Source organism: Arvicanthis niloticus, chromosome X, assembly GCF_011762505.2.
Source record: "Arvicanthis niloticus isolate mArvNil1 chromosome X, mArvNil1.pat.X, whole genome shotgun sequence".
In the NCBI taxonomy this organism is placed as follows: domain Eukaryota; kingdom Metazoa; phylum Chordata; class Mammalia; order Rodentia; family Muridae; genus Arvicanthis; species Arvicanthis niloticus.
In genome coordinates this window covers 28,614,250-28,634,087 of record NC_047679.1, presented here as the reverse complement: position 1 = coordinate 28,634,087, position 19,838 = coordinate 28,614,250, and the positions used below count along the sequence as shown (strand labels likewise).

At 40.2% G+C, this 19,838-nt stretch overlaps 1 protein-coding gene across 5 annotated transcripts in view; it reads left to right on the top strand.

The window, feature by feature from the left end:
- Phka2 (phosphorylase kinase regulatory subunit alpha 2) overlaps positions 1 to 19,838 on the top strand; it is a 79,727-nt gene that overhangs the window by 46,403 nt on the left and 13,486 nt on the right. For all 5 annotated transcript variants that reach the window (XM_076918749.1, XM_034486257.2, XM_076918750.1 and 2 more), the window contains 13 exons: positions 1,172 to 1,306; positions 1,963 to 2,072; positions 3,237 to 3,381; positions 3,604 to 3,682; positions 6,057 to 6,229; positions 7,605 to 7,778; positions 13,971 to 14,059; positions 15,376 to 15,509; positions 16,272 to 16,428; positions 17,159 to 17,238; positions 17,429 to 17,507; positions 17,614 to 17,743; positions 18,308 to 18,409. In XM_076918749.1, the coding sequence (XP_076774864.1) occupies positions 1,172 to 1,306; positions 1,963 to 2,072; positions 3,237 to 3,381; positions 3,604 to 3,682; positions 6,057 to 6,229; positions 7,605 to 7,778; positions 13,971 to 14,059; positions 15,376 to 15,509; positions 16,272 to 16,428; positions 17,159 to 17,238; positions 17,429 to 17,507; positions 17,614 to 17,743; positions 18,308 to 18,409 (1,587 nt within the window). The remainder of the gene's footprint in view (positions 1 to 1,171; positions 1,307 to 1,962; positions 2,073 to 3,236; positions 3,382 to 3,603; positions 3,683 to 6,056; positions 6,230 to 7,604; positions 7,779 to 13,970; positions 14,060 to 15,375; positions 15,510 to 16,271; positions 16,429 to 17,158; positions 17,239 to 17,428; positions 17,508 to 17,613; positions 17,744 to 18,307; positions 18,410 to 19,838) is intronic.

The window sequence follows — 19,838 nt, the reverse complement described above, 5'->3', positions numbered from 1 at the left end:
GGGCTAATTAGGTGTTCTGTAGCTTCTTTTAAGCATTCACTGTGAATATGACATCATTGGTATCAAAATGCTTTAAAAAGCATCAGGTGGTATATAAGTGTTAGGTAATGTTCAACTCTCAGAGGCATTTATATGTATCGCATGTTCAGCACTTCCCAGCCTATGGATACAATGGTAAGATTTGGGGAAGATACTCTTGACAGTAGTTAGCCTGTGTTCTCTGGCCTGAGGCCCTCTAGTTTTCAAAAGGCTCTGCTGCAGCTGGGCAAGGTACCAGCTGCTCCCTGTGACTGTCCTCCTTTTCTGCATCTGTCCAGACTCCATCCCTTTGCCAACATACCACTTTCTCATATAGGCAGGCAGTACTGGTAGGATAGATACCATCCAGCCATCCCTGATGTGGCACTAAGCTAAGACAAATTTTTGCATCGACTACCAGAACCCAGATACTTGGAGGTTTCTGCCAGCCAGAGAGCCAAGGGCTCAAACATCTGGGATGGGTGCTCTTTCTAATCTGTGGGATTTTGTGCTATGCTTCTAAGTGGGCCAGAGAGTCCCACTTTTACCAGGCTCTACACTAAGAGGCCTGCTTTCTTTTCTGGGGAAAAGAAAGCTGCCTTCTCCTATCTCAATCTAAAGCATTCCCTGTTAGAAGATTCTGCCATAATGTTCATTTCCCCTGCCCTTTGGGAGCAAGAACACAGATTCCTGGCATCCCCTAAGGGAGCTGTTTCCACTCCTTACCCTATGTGAAAATGACTCAAGGAATGTTTAGATAAATGCAGACCCAGAGGGAGGCAAGGCATTATTTCTGATAGGGTAAGTTAACACTTACATACCACCTGATGCTTTTTAAAGCATTTTGATACTAATGATGTCATACTCACAGTGAATCTTTAAAAGAAGCCATAAGAACACCTAATTAGCCCACAATAGCTGAGCTAGTACTGGAGCCTATTGAAGACCATTTCTGTAAGTTCTCAGACCATGCTACACAGTGAGGGCACTTGACAGATATGCATTGTGTGTGCTGAGGTACAGTGAGGACAGAGAAAGGCTGGAAGTGCAGTGAAGCAGTCACCATCATTTCCAAAGCTAACCATGGAGAACAGGCTAACATTCTGAGACACCAGACACAGATCCAATGCTAAGTCTTTGTTCTTGTTTGCAGTTGCTGTTTTGGCAGAAAACAGTCACATTAAGGGGCTGTTGAAGGAACATGGAGTAAATGTCCAGAGCATTGCTGATGTGCATCCAATTCGAGTCCAGCCAGGCCGGATTCTTAGTCACATATATGCCAAACTTGGTAGGTCAGGGGTATAGTGGGGTATATTTGGCAAAGAGGGGCTTTCCAGGTTCTAGGTTTGGGTGTGAGGGAAACTTGGTTATAAGTTCTGAAGAAGACCTGGGCAGAGCACTAAGCAGGTCAACCAATAGTTCCACTTCATTGTGAAGAAGAATGGGCAAGCACATATCCCTCAGCTGAGTCAGCTCATACTGCCATAGGAGCGTCCCTGTTTGGCAGACATGTTGGAGAATAAACAATGCCCTTTGAAATGTTACAGTTGAAAGAGTCACTGGTATCTTGATATGACATCTCATTGTTACCTGTGGTGGCTCAAAATGCTCATTTTACCCATTGAAGTGGGAAGCAGTTCTCTTTTCTTAGAATCTGAATTCATTTAGTTTACGACTGACTGCTAAATAAATTCGAAGTCAGTATTAGTAAAGTTCTTTTAATAGGTCTACTCCATATAGCTCAAACTGGTGTTACTCATATCCGTGCATGAAAAGAGGGGTAGGGTTTGTTTCTCTGTTCAGCTTTGTCCCACTTTTAAAAGGTATTAGGAAAACAAACCCCAGAGTCTGACATAAAAATAAGCCCCAGTCTTAGCCCAGGTCACTAGGAATAGCTGTTACTTTATTTTCTCTAACTCCAGTTTTCCTTTATATTTCAAAAAGGACGAAATAAGAATATGAAATTGAGTGGTCGACCATATCGGCACATTGGTGTCCTTGGGACCTCTAAACTCTATGTGATTAGGAATCACATCTTCACTTTTACGCCCCAGGTAAAAAGAGCAGGCTTGGTGGTCCATGGTGGTGTGTGCCTTTAATTTCAGTACTGTGGAGGCAAAGACTGGTGGAACTCCATGAGTTTAAGGCCAGCCTGGCCTACATGAGTTTCAGACCAGCTGGAGCCTCAAAAAGAAGTACAGGCAAGTAGAAAACCAGCCAGCATCCTCTTAGTAGGTTCTCTTTTCTATCTGCTAAGCATTTCTCTGTCAAAACATGGAAGAATTTTATATGCATAGGATCAGATGGAGGTATAGAAAATGTTTACAATAGGTGTTCAATTAATGTTACTTGAATCAAATTGGACATGTCATCACTTCCAGACTTGAATATTAATAAAATTCACATTTCTTTACAATACTATATGTCACTTGGCTCATATCACCTAAACTTAATAGTCTGTAACCCTTGTGAAAGTTGTCATAGGACCCTCAGTATGACAAACAACTGGAATGATTTTCAAGTCCCAACCCCTATTGAGATTCAGAATATGTTAACTATGGAACTTACTTCAGAATTCTTGTTCCTAAAGAAAACTAACCTAAAAGAAGCACACACTATTTTTTATGCATTTGAGCAGCTAGAAAGATAAACAGTATGGTCACTTTACCAGTGTGGAACATAGCATGTACTCCTGCCTACCTGCCTCAGTAGCTGCCACTTGAACATTGCAAACCTTGGTACCAAATTCCAAATGCAGAGCTGAGTGTGCACTAGCACAGAGGTCAGGAGACCAATTGGATTTTCATCATTATGTTGCAGTTCTCTGATTCTCATTAAGCAGGCGTCAGTCAGATGGACAGTTCCCAGCTCTTCCCCACCTTGAAAGTGTGAACCAAGGATCCCCAGAAGATGTAGCAATTACAAGGCTCTTGATATGCCTTTGGTAGTAAATAAGGCACTTACGTCCCCTATGGGAGGAGTTGCAAGCAGGTCTAGCAACATACCTTTCCTTTCATACTGGTATAGCTGCATCTCGTGGGCAGGTGACACATTGTTATGTCTCATCTCAGAAAGAGTGGTACCCTGCTTAGAGGATTGAGGCCAATACCGAACATCTTCCTGGGCAACAAGTTCAGGATTAGTGCAGTCTCAGATGACAGGTGTTGTGTGGGAAAAAGTGAAGGGTGGCCCTTGATTTGGCCTGTTCTGACTTTCAGTTCACTGACCAGCATCATTTCTACTTGGCCCTGGACAACGAGATGATTGTGGAGATGCTGCGGATCGAACTGGCCTATCTGTGCACCTGCTGGCGGATGACCGGCCGCCCCACTCTCACCTTCCCTGTCACGCACACCATGCTCAGTAATTTCATGATCTTCATCTGTTTGGTCGTGGGCTCTTACCTAAATGTTGAGGACAATTCCCATGGATGGTGCCAAGTACTGAAGGGGATCCTTCACAGTTTGACTTCTTTGTCTAAGGAATCTTGTGCCATAAAGATTTTGATTGGGTTGGTGTTGGTAAGAACATTTCAATGCATTGTGCTCCTAGATAAAGAATCTCATTCATCATTCTTTTTCTTAGCAAATGATGGATCAGACATTCATCCTGCAGTTCTTTCTACAATTAGAAAATTAGAAGATGGCTATTTTGGAGGTGCTAGGTAAGTCGGGATTTCTTTTCATTAAATAAGGATAATGTTGACCTTTCTAAAAGTTTTCTGCTGTTCTTTTCCCACCTTTCACATCAATTTTCTAAACCTAAACACACAGAATTTTTGAATAAAAAGGAAATCAAAACTAATCTAATTTCATCTCCCATGGAAAGCTTGAATCTGATCTAAAGCAATATTTGGTTGTTGTTTGTCAAATTTTCCTGGGCACCAAAAGACCACCTGCATAGAGAAGTGAGCATAGCAGTCTCAAAGGTGTTGTCTTTCCTGGGATGTGTGCATTGCTATGTTTCTCCTAAGAGACATGGAAGAAAACACCAAGCACCCAGGGAGGGGCCAGCAAGTGCTCAATAAAAGCCAACTTGAGTACACTGTCACCTTGAGAATAATAATTCACACAACTTGACAGATTTCTCAGTGGCCCTCAGAAACAAACCATCTGATTAGTCCTACATAAGTCATTGTCTACCAGCTGCAGTGGTATGAAATCTATTTAGGTTTGTTGTCCTAAAGTATGACTTTCCTGCGTATGATTCTTAGATCTTAGGTGAATAGAGTTACTGGCTCTACAGGAATCCCCTTCTTTCATTTTGTACCTCTGCGTGACCCAAGGTAGGTGATTTTTCTGTAGTCTCTATATCTTCATCTCCATGAGTCTCCTAGAGTGTGCCAGAAGTTAAGTGACCCCTTCTTGAAACTTCCTACCTGCTGCCACAGGAAAAGTATTTTTTAAAATTTCTGGTAAAATACTTCTTGCCTTACTATTTACACTATATCTTCGTATGCAGCTCAGTATGCCAAGAACATTTCCATCATTTAAGACAGATCTCCAGGACATTTTCCATCTTTCAGAATTCAAACACCAGCAAAAAACAACTCCCTGCTGACCTGCCTATTCCCTGCACCCTATCTACTTTGTGTCCTCATGGTTTTAGGCCAAACAACGTGCGCAATGCAAGGTCTTTTTGTCATTGGCTCATTTCACTACCTTACTGTTGTCTTTCAAGGTATACTCAACTATTTTTTTCTAACATGTCCTCAAGTGATTATTTTCCAGCTTCTAAGATTGACACCTGTGCCTTGTAGTTTCCTGTGGGCCCTGCTGTTGTCTAGAAGTGGCTTTCCATACAGGCTGCCCTTGGTCTCTTGGAAGTATCAGTCAGACAGTCACCAGTGTGATACTGTGTACATATGCAGAGCTAGAATTACAAATACCATTATCATCTACTTCTGAGCAGTTTGGCACCAGCTTGAATAAGTTGCCACCTGGTATACAGCATCATGACCAAAAGAAAATATCATAGGCCTATGATGGAGTCTTATGCTACCAAAAGCTTTTGAAGTGACTGTCTTCCTTTGCGTTCTCCTTAGTCACGTAAACCCCACTATTTCACCTTCATCAGAGAAAAAGTCCCTGTTGCACTTTGGTTTTCTGGTCTACTTCTCAACTCTAGGGCAAAACAGAAGGAGCCTTAGACAGTGGTTGTATTGCATACTCTGATTTACTCTGTAATCAAGTCTGTCCTGAGTTCTTAGGTTTGCACACATATTAACTAAATTCTGATCTCATGGTACTAGCTCAGAGGGAGGTCCTGTTGTCTTCCACTTCAGTATCTGACATTTCTGTAGGTCAGAAATTACATGGCCTCCCAGTATCTTGGGTGCTGATCCCACTTTAGCAAGACCCCAAGCTGCCTGTTTTCAGTGGAATGTTTTTCAGCCCAATGCAGTAGGGCCCATGCAGGGTGAACTGGTATCAATCTGAGGATGGTAGGTCAATCCAATGACTTCCTTCTAGAGAGAACCTTAACTCTGAGGCATGTGTCTTCCATCATTAGTCCCCTGTACCCATCTCACCATGTTTCATGACAGGGACAAGCACACCAGGAAAATTATTGCTTCCTATCCAATTGTCAAGGAAGAGAAATCTTAGAGGTTGACACTAACTAAAAATGGTTTGCTCAGTTTATTTTGTAAAATTGTTAGCTAAACAGGAAAATAAGTTTGTATTTGTTAGGTTTGGGGACAAAAATTAGGCATGAAATCTATTGACTTTTAAATGTTACATGTTTTCACTTCATACTTGTGAATAAATCTTAAGGGGCATGGTCTTATGTTACCCAGGCTGGCTTCAAACTTGCTATGAAGCTGAAGACGGCCCAACCTCCTGTTTCCCAAATGCTCAGGTTACAGACATTCCTACCAGGCCTAGCTTTGCTACTGAATTTTTGGGTTTGTTTTTTGGCTGATAGAGGGCCAGTATATTTATTGACTCCTAGCTAACTGTTGAAGAGTCTCATAGTGATTCCTAGTGAAAGTCTGTCTGCACTCCACCTGTATCCCTAACATAGTACCTTCTTGACAGAGTAAAACTAGGAAACCTGGCCGAGTTCCTTACTACCTCATTCTACACATACCTCACCTTCCTGGATCCAGACTGTGATGAGAAGTTGTTTGGTGATGACAGTGATGATAGGAGCTTTAGTCCTGACAGTGAGCCAGACCTGGGAGGATACCTGGAAGACAGCAGTCATCAAGGTATCTTGTGGCAAGCATCTGTGATTTACTGATTGCATTCGTTCAAACCTTAGCACTATGATAAAATTGCCTAAGACCCAAATACAGAAAATAATTGACAAGTAAGCTAAAAGCACATGAACAGAAACAAGGCTTCTGAAGATTCTGTTCACTAAAATGAATAAAGTGCTAATTTAAGAACCTAATTTACTAGAGCTGGAGAGATGGCTCAGCAGTTAAGAGCACTAACTACTCTTCTAGAAGCCCTGAGTTCAATTCCCAGCAACCACATGGTGGCTCATAACCATCTGTAATGGGATCCAGTGCCCACCTCTGGTGTGTCTGAAGATAGTGACAGGACAGTGCACTCAAATAAATAAATAAATAAATAAATAAATAAATAAATGCTCACATAAATAAATAAATAAATAAATAAAACTCCTTTTTAAAAAAAGAACCTAAATTACACTGGTGCCTTTGAAAGCAGGGCTTCATAAGCCTAGTAGGAAAGTCTCAGGTACAGACTGTTCATAAATTGATTTTTTAAAAATGTTTCCCATTTATTTACTGTGTGTGTGCATCTGTGTATGTGATATACCATGATATATATAACATGTAGAAAGAAATCAGAGGACAACTTTTGGGAGTTGATTCTCTCCCTCCACCATGTGGATTCTGAAGATTGAACTGTGGTTGTTAAGCTTGGCAGTAGTCCCCATTGCCTGCTGAACCATCTCACCAGTTCTCTTTTTATTTAAAATAGTCTATTTGTCCCTTAGACCTCTGTGAGCTCATTTGCACCAGCTGCTCCTGGTACTCCTTACAAGGGTTTTCACAGCTATTTAAATTCTGACCTGAGAGTGAACCAAAAGCTTCATGCATGCTTATACTGCTGAGCTACACCCTTAAGCCCTTACAAAGTACATTCTTAAAGGAGAAATGCATTGCTTGACTATTGAAATGAGTAGTAAAATGACCTAGTTTTGATTAGATGTAAGTGGGGAAACCCCACACGTATATAACGTGTCTTAATCTGAACATGATTTTTGGGTCAGTGTGACCTGTTTTCTGCTTTTAGATAACGTTTGTAAATGGTACAGAAAGCTCCATAAGGCTTAGCTCATCTTAAATTAAAGACATAATGTCAGCTAGTATTCTTCAGGTTATTTTCATATTTTATAGCTCACCTTTGGATGGATGATGTAACTTAAGCTGTCATTCTACATTTCTTTGGCATAGAATGAAGTTTTTTTTCAAGCAAGAAATTTGTACACAGGCATGGCATACCTGTCACTAACTTTATCCTTGTGAGTGGAGGTGCAAATATATGTTGCTAAATGTTGTTTACTCAACAGCTTGTTTTCATTGATTCTTTTTCTTGGTTGTCCAATTGCAGAAAGCCAAGATGACCTTGACCAGTATATCAGCCACCTTCTTCAAAGCACATCCTTGAAGTGCTACCTGCCTCCTCTTTGTAAGAAGTCAGAAGACAGCCATGTCTTCAGTGCTGTTCACTCCACTCGGGACATACTTTCTGTGATGGCCAAAGCAAAGGGTTTGGAAACTCCATGTAGGTTATTTAACTCTTCTGTCTACTAAGTTATATTCTTTTTTCACAGTAACATATGAATATAATTTAAGTCAATCCCAAAAGACAAGATGTGCTCCCTCCTCCAACCTTCTACTTAGATGTGACCACTTTCAGCTCTTCTAGATGTTTCTTCTGGCATTTCCATATCTCCATATTTCTAAGATAGTATTTGTTTACGTCTGTCCTTGAGGCATCAGTTTGACCTACAATGTTCTAGTATGTAGAGAAGGATTTAGCTGTCTTAAATGACCACTCTTTTATTTCATTCCCTAACCGACTACAGGAATTGTCTAAAAATTTAGTTAAATCAGTCTTCCCATTTATAGTATACATACAGATAGCATTTTTAATTAAACATTATAGTGTAGTATGATTATTTTCCAGTTTTTATGTTTTGATTTTCCTGAAATTAACATTGTCATTTTTGCTTGCTTTTCTTCTAAGTCTCCCCATGTCCTTACAATACAAATTTTCACAACATGAGTTATATTAGTGAGTCTCTTGAGTCTTTCTTAGAGTTTGCAAAGTCTCTTTTCTAGGCCAGTTGTGCTTGAGGCTCCTTGATTTTCTTCTTGGTTAGTGTTCCTGTTTACTATACTGTAATTCTTCTCTTTCTTGGTATTATTTTATAGAGGACATCCAATAGCCTCCTAAGAAACAGGTAGTTTTACTGAGCTTTACGTATCTAAAAATGCTTGCAAATATCTTAGACCCATTTGATAGTTTGACAAGGTATAGAATCTGGATTAAAAACACATTTTTCTTCAAATTTTTAAAAGCATCATGTCATAGTATTAGTTTGTATATGTGTACATGTGTATATGTGTGTTCATGTGCACATGCTCTTGTCTGAGTGCTTGTGTGTATGTCTTTCTCACTCCTGCCTTGTTTCTGTGTATGTGAAAGAAAGCTAACAGTGACATCTTGGGTATTCTTCAACAAAAGTGGTCACTACCTTGTTATATTTGTTTTGTTTTGTGTTTTTGAGATAGGGTTTCTCATTGCCCTCGGGGCTCACTGATTATGTTGGCCAGCAAACTTTAGGAATCTTCTTGTCTCTACCTCCAAAGTACTGGAATTACAAGTGCATGTATCAATGTCTAGATTTTTATATAGGTACTGGGAATTGAACTCAGGTCCTCATACTTGCACTGAAAGCACTTTACTGATGAAGTTCTCTTCATTTTCTTGTTATATTCTTAGTATCAGCCTTCGATTTGGAATCCACAGCCTGCAAATAAATAAAAGCAAATCATAGAAAATGTTACATAAATATAGACAAGTTCTCTCTGGGTAATATGTTTATTTTTTGATATGTTCTCACTTGCTTCTATAAAATGTTGCCTTAAGTATGCAAATATTTTTAGATGAGTTCTTTATATTAAACATTTATATTTTGTCACATTCTTTATTTGTTTTGTGTAGGTGTGGATGTGGGTGCACATGTGGTTGTCAAAAGACAACTTGTAGGAATTGGTTCTTCTTGCATCATGTGGGTTCCCAGGATTGATCTCAGGTTATCAGGCATGACAATAAGCACCTTTACCCACTGAGTCCTCTCATTGGCCTACATATCTTTCTGTCCAATTATTTCTTTTATTTGGGGGGGGGTTATAATATATTACATTATTTCCCATTCTTACGGCCAAACTCTCCTATATACCCCTCTTTGCTCTCTTCGAAATCATGGCCTCCTATTTTTCATTACTCGTTCTTATATGCATGTATATTTATGTCCTAGAGAACAATACCCTCAGTTCCTTTAATATTTCCAATTAGTCCCTTCTTTACTCCCAGGCAATCATTAATCCTTTGTCTCTTTTTTGTCTGTGTTCACTTTGGATACATATAATAAACTGACTCATACCATGTGTGGTCTTTCATGATTGGCTTTATATATGTATTTATTTCTAACTATAACCTGATCAGTCCATATAATGTTATTTGCATGTATGTTTTTAAGGCTTACCATTTGGTATTAAGGGTGTGTGTGTGTGCGCGCGCGCTTGTGTGCGTGCGCGTGCGTGTGCGTGTAGTTGTAGGATTGAAACCTCAGTCTTTCTTCTGTCTACTTTGGCATATCTGTTATTGTTGTCCTTATTCATCTCATGTTTATGTAGTCATGTTCGTGAGACTTTGTGGGTATAGCTTCTGACATTACTAAGAAACAGTCTTACAGAAAACTCCCTGATTCTCTAGCTATTAGAATCTTTCTAGTTTTATTTTAACAGGAAGGGTGATATGTAGGAGGAGCTAAGGGGGAAGGAGTACCGAGAGGAAGAGATGGAGTAAGGAGAGGAGAAGATGAAGGAGAAGAGAAGCTAGGTGATGAGGGAGAGAAAGAGGGGGCGGGACATGGAGGCAGATGTTCATGTGTCTCCACCAGTCAAAGATAGTTGATATATCTAGGTTGGGTATTGGGTTACACTTCTGATTGAGCATTACCAAACTTATAAAGCCTTTGATTAACATTTAAAAAATGTATAAAAGGAAAAGGGGGCATGGGATAGGGATTTTCTAGGGAGGGAAAATGGGGAAAGGGGATGGCATCTGAAATGTAAATATAAAATAAAAAATTTTCTTCAGCAAAATAAAACTGTAAAAACAAAGAAAAAGAAGAATCTTTCTGCCCCCTCCCACAATGATCTCTGAGCATTAGGTGTGGGAATGTTTTGTAGATAAATCCATTAGGGCTGAGCTCCACAATTCCACATTTTGATTAGTACCGATTCTCTATAATAGTCTCTGTTGCAAATAGAAGTTTCCTTGAAAAGGGGTGAGGACTATATTTATCTGTAGATATAAAGACAAATGTTTAGATTGTTGATAAAGATTATGCTGGTTTACTAAAGAGGTGGTTGGTTATAGGTCCTCCTCCAAGATCCATGATTTCACTAGTACCAAGGGGTTTTCTAGTTTTCCAGTACCAAGCATGGTTTCCTTCTTGTTGAATAGATCTTAAGTCCAATCAGAAACCTGTTGGTTACTACCACAGGAAGCATGCTACCAAAGTATCTACCCTTATGGTTATCATTACATGCTGATTTTTGATGTGGTTCATAGGCATCATCGCTGGATAGGACTGTTAGTTGCTTCCCCCTTTAGAAGTTTGCACAGTGCCTTCTGGTACTATGAAAGATATTCCTCAGGGAGGAGGCATTCAGGTTAATTCCAGGTTATGGTATTTATACTGTGGAAAGTTCTTCTTTTGCTTTCAATTATAGTGGATACTTTTGCTGGGTATATTAGTCTAGGCTGACCATCAAGGTCTTTTAGAATTAATAATGCATTGCTCTAGGCTCTTCTGGTTTTCAACGTTTCTCATGATTTTTTTTTTTTATTTGTAACTTAGGTTTTTTCTGTGCTATACCATGGTAAATTTCTTTCTGGTCTTTTCTATTTGGTGTTCTCTGTGTTTTTGTACTTGTATGGGTATGTCTCCTTAAATTGAGAAAGTTTCTTCTATGATCTTGTTGAAAATCTGGTCTCCGACATTGACTTTGGATTCTTCTCTCTCATCTATGCCTATAATTTAAAGATTGGTCTTTTCATGGTATTTTACATTTTCTGTATTTTTCCTTTTGTGTGTGTGTGTGTGTGTGTGTGTGTGTGTGTGTGTGTGTGTAATTCTGTTCCTTTTATTTGGTCTAGATCCTCTACTTTATCTTGGAGTCCTGATAGTCTATATTGTTTGATTCATTCTACTTGTAAGATTTTCCTTTGAGTTTTCTAGTCTAATTTTTGGGTTTTTCAATTTCATCTCTTCGATTCAGCTTGAGTCCTCAAAGTTTCTGTCACTTTACTGAATTCTACTCTCAAATCCTGGATTCTTTTTTTTTTACCATTTCCATCAACCTTATGTTTGTGTTGTGTTGGACATTGCTTAGACATTTATTCTTTTTTAAGCTCTTTCTCTTCCATTTTATTGAGCTGTTTCTTTGTATTTTCTCTAAATTCCTTGAATACCTTGATGAAGTTTATGATCATTCTTTTAAATTCTGTGCACTGTGGTTTATCTAGGTAACTCTTATTGAAAAACATTTGTATAGGATTTGTAGGCTTGGAAAACAAAGTAATACCTGGATCTTTTTATACTGTGGTTTTTTGTGGAGTGTGTGTGTGTGTGTGTGTGTGTGTGTGTGTGTGTGAGAGAGAGAGAGAGAGAGAGAGAGAGAGAGAGAGAGAGAGAGAGAGAGAAGAGAAGAGATTTGAGCATGTAGAGTTCTTTTGTTAGTTCTAATATTAGTCTGATATGGATAGGACAGGAAAAAAAGATGTGTGAGCAAGTTTTGCCTAGAGGTTGGAAATGGTTGGATGGAATGAAATCAGATAAACAGGTATATTGGGCTGGCATATAAGATGTGTGTCTCTTGATCCAAGCCTGGGGTGTGGGTGTAGATCTAGATGGGCAGAAAGATTGTATTTAGTGTGGAAGTGGCCTTTGGATTGGGGGATATACAGGGACCATCCTAAAGGAAACCTAAAGATCGAATGTAATATATAGCAGGGGTGGTCAGGCTAGGCTGTGGAATCTGGATGTGAAATCTGAGCCAGGTCTGGTGGAATGGAAAGAGTAAGTAGTTCAAGGATTGTCAAATGGGCTCACTGGGTAGACCCTGAAGAAAGATGTGAGAGATCTGGCTGGGTGTAAAGTTTTCTATATTGATTTTCGATCTTTCAAATATTAGCTGGTTTTGGAAAGTTTTACGATCTGTTCACAAGTTCTGAAATTTCAGTGATATATACAATGGATGGAATGTTTTTATCCATTGTATTATATACTCAGTAGGTCTTTTGATCTGGAAATGTATGTTTTTTCAATCCTGTAAAGGTTTTCTAAAATCTTTGGCTCATTTTCTTCTGCACATTATCCCTGTGCTTTCTTTTTGTATATTTTTATTAACTTCTTGGAGAAATTTTTATCACTTCAGTTCGGTTTTCCATATTTCTAATCTGTTATGAATGCAATTGCTCAACTTTTTGTAACCCCTTCAATTGATTTTTTCATTTCTGCTATTATATTTTAATCTTCATTTCCCAAATTTCATCTGTTCTTGTCTTATACATGTAATAGAATTTCTTATTATCCTAAAAAATGTAGAGACAGGGCTTTTTAATCCTTGTGTTTATACTGTCTTTTCCCTGAATAGTTTCCATTTCCAAGTCACCTTTTCCTTTTAGTAAAGACTTGGCCTTCTTACATTGGAGTACTTCCTTCAGTGCAGGTCTGTTCACCTGCTAGTGCAGAAGAACCTCCAAGCCCTGTAGAACTTGTGGCCTTGGGGCCATGAGGTAGATGTCAATTCTTACTGCCTCCCATTCTACTCCTTAACTATTTTAAGGCTAAAGAACTGCTTGCCTGGATCTCTTGTCACTCTTGTCTCTCTAAGGAATGTACTCAGGCCTTTGGATGTGTAAGCAGTCTGTGCCTAGATATCCTCTCCCTTTCATTCTCTTCAGAGAGTCCTCTATTCTTCGTCCTCCTGAAAGAGGGAGGCACCAAGGTGTGTGCAAGAGTAGAACATCTAGGGAGCACAGTGCATCTTGCATACTGTCTCTTTGGTCTTCTTTATTTTTATCCCCTTGAACCCTTCACCAGTTTCAAAAGTACCCAGCACAACAAATTCCTGAGCCTTCTGAGGATTCTCTTAAGGCAGACCTGACTGGTTCTTTGATTTCCCCATTGTATTCTTGTGTCTTCTCAACTGTTTATCCTTCAACCTTTGTTTTTCCTACTCCTGAAAGTGTTGCTATTATTTTCTTCCTTTTGTTTACCTGTTCTTGAGTATTTGTCTTTTTTGTTTGCTTTTAGCAAGGTGCTTTTGTGGTTTTGGATTTTGATGGCAATATCTTGTTATGTGGTCCAGGCTGGCCAGGAACTAAGTGACATAGTCCAAGCTGACTTTAAACTTGGAATCTTCCTGCAGAGTGCTGGGATTACATATGCGAACCACTTGAGCTTACTTTATATGTCTCTTTTAAATATGAATTAGTGAGAGAGCTAGAGAGATGGCTTAGTGGGTAAAGGGCATGTTGAACTTGTGTGAGTATCTGAGTTTATATGTCCAGCACCCTTATAAAATCCAGGCAGAGCGATGCCCCATACCTACAAAAGAGGGCTTTATTTTTGTTCTTCCTCACAATAGCTTTCTTAATCACATTCTTTTCCAGTTTTTCCCATGATTTTGCCAACTAAAGTTCTAAGTGGACACCGTAAGTCACTGAATCTTGTTGACTCTCCTCAGCCACTCCTAAAGAAGGTAAAGTATTTGCACTACTTTTTGTTTGTTTGTTTGTTTGTTTTTAATGCAATACTTGATAATAATGGGTTAGTCCTAAGAACTATCTCAAATGGTGGAGCTTAAAGAGCATATTTTTTTATACCCAGAGTTTCACAGTTTAGACACTCTACACATCAATGTGAATCCAGGCACTTCGTTGTCTGGAATTCAGTTTGCATCATTGTATACACTGGGTTTGGTGCATACGTTTGTGTTTTGCTTGGAGGAAAAGGCCTCTTACTGCTTATCTGCCTGATCATCAGAACACAGGAGTAATAGAAGAAATACACTTAACTGCCTTTCTTACTACATCTGAGCCAGTCAGAGCTCAAAACAGAGTATAGAACTTCATTACTTTATTACCCGTACTCTTTGGTTTGGTTTTTAAGACAGGGTCTCAGTTTTTGGCTCAGTCTGGTATAGAATTCACAGTCCTCTTGCATTGGCCTGCCAAGGGCTTATTATAGACATGTACCACCACTCCTGACTTTACCATACTCTTAATGTAATGCAATTCCTCAAAACATAAAATCTCAGGGGGTTGGTCCTTATTTTTCTTTCCTGATTTTATCCCATATGAATCAAAATATCCAATGCCCATTGGAGAGTATTTTAATCTAACTTTATTTTTAGGTAGTTTTAAACATATAGTTTTATGTTGTTTTGCATTCTAAAGCAGCTCACTGAAAGCTGGGTATGATAGTATGTGATTGTAATTTCAACATCATGGAGGAAGAGGAAGAAAGACTGCAGATTTTCAACTTGAATTATATAGCAAGTTCTAGGGAAGCCTGGACTACATATACCTTATTATTATATATAGACACAAAAGTGTCCTCATAAGTACAGTGACTAGTCACTGAGTCAATATGCATTTGTCATTGATCACTTTCTCTGCCTCCTCCTATTACCCCCATCCCAGAGTCTAAAGATAACTGCTTGGGCCTGATGGTGTGGCTCGGTCATAGACTATTTACCTTGAAAGGCCCTAGGTTTCCTAGTACATGGTAGGGGGAGCACTGCTGTCATGATTTACTGTAGCAGCAAAAGTTGGTTTTGTCTATTTTTGAAATTTGAATAAATAAAACTTATATATGTTTTAACCTGTTCTCTCTAGTCTCTTGTAAATGTCAAATATAGTAAAGGTACATAACTAATACAAGTACAAAAGATTTACTGAAAAAAAGTGAAGCCTAGTACAGTGTTAGCATTCAGAAACAAAACTGAGCTTTATGGTCATCTGAAAGTTCCCGTTCTTAATCCCTTTCCCTCCTTTTTGGCTTTTATGTGGCCAGACTCCTGAATATGACTACCAGTGGCCCAGAGATGACCATGATGAAATGGACTGTGAGAAGCTAGTTGGGCAACTGAAAGACTGTTCAAACCTACAGGACCAAGCAGACATTCTGTACATTCTTTATGTAATAAAGTAAGTGCCTTAAATCTCTTTGGTCTACTATAGCAACACACCATCAGCCATAATCATAAAAAAAAAAAAAAAAACTGAAGTGCATCTTACAGTTATAGAAGCTGGAAATCCAAGATACAATGTTTGGTGATAGCCTACTTTCTCATGGATGGTTACTTTTCACCCTATCCTTACATAGTAGAAGGGAGGGACAAGCTTTCTGGGGTTTCTCATGTAAGGGTACTATCTGATAGATTAGGAGGGATCTTACTTCATGGCTCAGTCATTTTCCAAGAGCCATGTCCTAATAACCATCACTCTAGGGTTAAGATTTTAGTGTAGAGATTTGATGGGGATACAAGCAATCAAGCCATAGCATAATAATTATTTATGGTCTTCACCATGTTGAACTTAGTTCTACATAATTGTTTTTCCCAGTCTCTTGGAATTTCAGCAATGCCAGACCATGCTCACATTCACTCAAATTACCTAGGATCACTAAATATGAGACTTCTATCCCTTTCTCTGCCTCTTGATGCTAGCTTTCCATGCTAGCTTTCCATGAAAAGTCTAGGCAAGGCCAGGATACCATAGTGATGTGTGAACACTAGGCTTTTGTTTCAGAAGACATGATATAGACATATTTGGTTGGACTGAACCCTCTTGATGAGACCAAGAGTTACTAGGACTGTTCAAATACTTGGCAAAATATACAGCAATCTATGCCTTACCCAGCCTTGACATTCTGACCTATTATCTTTGTATTTTTCTGCCTCTGGCCAGGGGTCCCCGCTGGGAGACCAATTTGTTTGGGCAGCATGGAGTCACTGTTCACAGTCTTCTCAGTGAGCTCTATGGAAAAGCTGGGCTGAACCAAGAATGGAGTTTGATTCGCTACATTTCGGGCCTGCTCAGGAAGAAAGTGGAGGTCCTGGCTGAGGTCAGAATAAGCATGCCTGCCCTGCCGGGTTGTCCATTTGCTCTTTCTAGCCCCATGCTTTCTTTTTCCAATCATCTAGTTGTGGAAGGTCTAAGGCAAGTGTCTCTTATCAATAAATGAACTCAGGGAATGTAACCCAGCACCAGGCAGGCCCTCTCATGACTTTTTCCTGCTCTGGATGGAGAGGAGAGAGGAAGAAGTTCTCAAATTGATTAGTTTGGTTCTTTCTTAACTACACAACAGTCATGAAACCAAAGCACTCGTTTCCACATGTACAGAGATTATTAATATTTATCTTCCTGAGTCCCTACAAAATCCAGAGCCACTTCCTATGACTTTAAGCAAGTTCTGGTAATGATGCTAGTCATTGTTACACGTGAATACTGAGGAACTCATAAGCATGAAACACAATGTGCCTAGTAACTGTAACTAATCTTGGATATCTGAGGCCTCACCCCTGCCATGTCTGATATAGCAGGAAATCTAGGGTGTTTACTATAGTGGATGGGCCAGGCCTAGGACCATACCTGGGAGACACAAAGATCACAGGGATTTAGCCCTATGTAGGTTGCTCAGCCTAAGTTTTAAGTTTCAGTTTCTCAGAAGGACCACGTGCATGGATTATAAAGTTCATAAAGGTAAATATCTGGTGCTGTTGGTATTTAACTTTCTCAGTTAGTTTTGCTTAATTTATTTTCCTTTATACCCTTTCCCCCCACAAAATATACAGGCCTGTGCAGATCTGCTGTCCCACCAGAAGCAGCTTACAGTGGGCCTGCCCCCTGAGCCCCGGGAGAAGACCATATCTACGTAAGTTCCCCCCTGGAGGACCTCCAGATTATAGAGGAGCATTGAGAGAGCATTGTACTATTGTGGATGGGTGGCAGCAGCTTTTAGAAGATACTGTGTCATGTGGGTGCTTGTTGAAAGCAGGGAACTTCCACTGAGCAAGAAGACTCTGCTCTGAGGTACCTCTTGTGAGTGATCTGCTCTTTCCTAGGCCTCTTCCCCCAGAGGAGCTCACAGAACTCATATACGAAGCCAGTGGACAGGACATCAGCATTGCTGTCCTCACACAGGTCAGGTGCTGATGCAGGAAGGGCAAGTTGGGCCATAGCCTTCCTTGGAGTGCCAAAAGGCCTCTCAGGTTCCCTGAAGCCCTGTTCCCATGTGTATCTGTACCAGGAGATCGTGGTTTACCTGGCCATGTATGTCCGGGCCCAGCCTAGCCTCTTTGCAGAGATGCTCAGACTCCGGATTGGATTGATCATCCAGGTGATGGCCACAGAGCTGGCTCGGAGCCTGAACTGCTCAGGTAAAAGGCCATGGCTTGCCACTCCTGACATCTCAGCCCTACCTTAAGGCCTTGCTGCACAGGGAATCATAGTCAAGCACTTCTGAACAGGCTTCCATTCTGGGTGAGCTTAGGCTCTCTCGGGTTCCTTTGTAAGAGTTGGCTGCTGTCAGGCCACATAGCACAACAACATTCTTCACTGGGGCAGGCAAAGCAGCTACCATGTTTACATAAGAATTTTTTGCTGTACCTGACAGCTAATCTACAGTGATGTCCTTACTGTAAGATGTCTCCTACCACTTAATAACACCTTCACTGGGAGAAGTACAAACATTTGCAAAACACATTTCAATGTCAGGGATCAGTGCAATGTGAAAAATTCTATGTCTAAGGATTAAATGCACTTCTACTGACCTAAGCAGAAGTATTTGCATTCCGCAAAGGACTAATGTCTTTGAGGCCTGCAGTACCAGTGAAAGAATCCTGAACAAGGAGCCCTGCCACTGCCTTCTATATCTATCAACCTCTTGCACCCTGAGCCACCCACCAACAGCCCATGTCTGGGTCTCTTATGTTTGTTTTCAGGAGAAGAAGCTTCAGAGAGCTTGATGAACCTCAGCCCTTTCGACATGAAGAGCCTCCTGCATCATATTCTAAGTGGGAAGGAGTTCGGTGTGGAGAGAAGCGGTGAGTCAGTGCAGAGTACTTCCTGGGGACCCACGTGCACATCAGCACCAGTGTCAGCAGTTCCCTATAAGGAAGGAACACATGCTTCTTCTTTCAGTGGGATAAACGGAGGCTAGGGAATCAAGGTTCCTGCTTTTAGGGACAAGGAGTATCCTTAAAGGGTTGTATTTCTCTGCATATTATACTGGTACAAGGGCAGAGTGAGCTGTATACCTTTGTACCTTGCATCTCCTGTAGTCCTAAGTGTTATAAGGGGCGGTGACTCTAAATGTCAGGATCACAGGGCTGCCCTTAAAGATCACCCCTTGTGGCTTGGCCTTTGGTTTGCATCAAAGTATTTGTAGCCAGGCCTCATGGCCTCCTCCAGAGAGCAGGGGAAAGTGCTCCCTGATGTGTGTGGGCCAGTCCACTCGCTTCATCCAGCATTACTCACTTCGTATCTGTCTTGGAAATCTGCTCGCAGTGCTAAGAAATCTAATCACCAAAGTCCTGGTGTGATTCTTGTTCCCAAATGTTCCCTAATTATAATTGAAGCAATTATCATTTCTCCTCCTCATATAAAAGCTAAATGATTCGTAGACACATTGGTGAATTTATTTCATCGAGCCAAAGAAACACACTGTGGGCTATCATTCCTTTTATTTAATAAGAAGGACATTGGGTACTTTGTATTTTTCCTGAGCATGTACCTCAGACAAAGCCGCATGGGGCAATCAGCTGTCTATTCGAGGCCTTCTCCTTTCTGAGGAGGAATGCTCGCAATCCCTACCCAAAAGTAATTTACAGGTATCTCGAGTACACAGTCCTTGAGATGTAAATGGAAAAGATAAATATTTAATGTGTTCTGCTCATCATAATAGTGCACATGGTTTGACAGATAATTTTCATTCAATATAAAGCTGTATAGATGCTTACAAAACCAAGAACTGGGGAATGTCATTTGAATGCCTTGACATGTCTAATCATAGGCAAGGACAGAAGACACATTATCTTTTTCAAACATAGCAGTTCTTCATTGTCTTATAATTGTTCAGGTTTTATAAGCTGGGAAGCTAAGTAGTAGGGTTAAAATTCTGACTAAATCCTAAAATTACTGTTTCTAACAAACACTTCCCCCAAACACACTATCCTGGAGCTTCCCATACCCCATTTGGCTTGTTTTCTATTTCTTTGGAACCACTTCTCCCTCTTGAACCATCATTGGATCTCCTTGGTGGTTTCCTCCCTCAAAACTGCCCCCCTTTCTTGGCTTCAGCAATGGTTTATAGGAAGTAACCTTTGCCTTGTACCTACAAAAGGAGCAGTGGAATGGGGGAGTAGTGCATGCATATGCCCACATGGGGCACCCATTAGGAGGGCTTCCCATGGCACCAAAAAGATTGCTTAGACTTCATTCTGAAGACAGATTTAGACCCAGGAGGATTCCAGT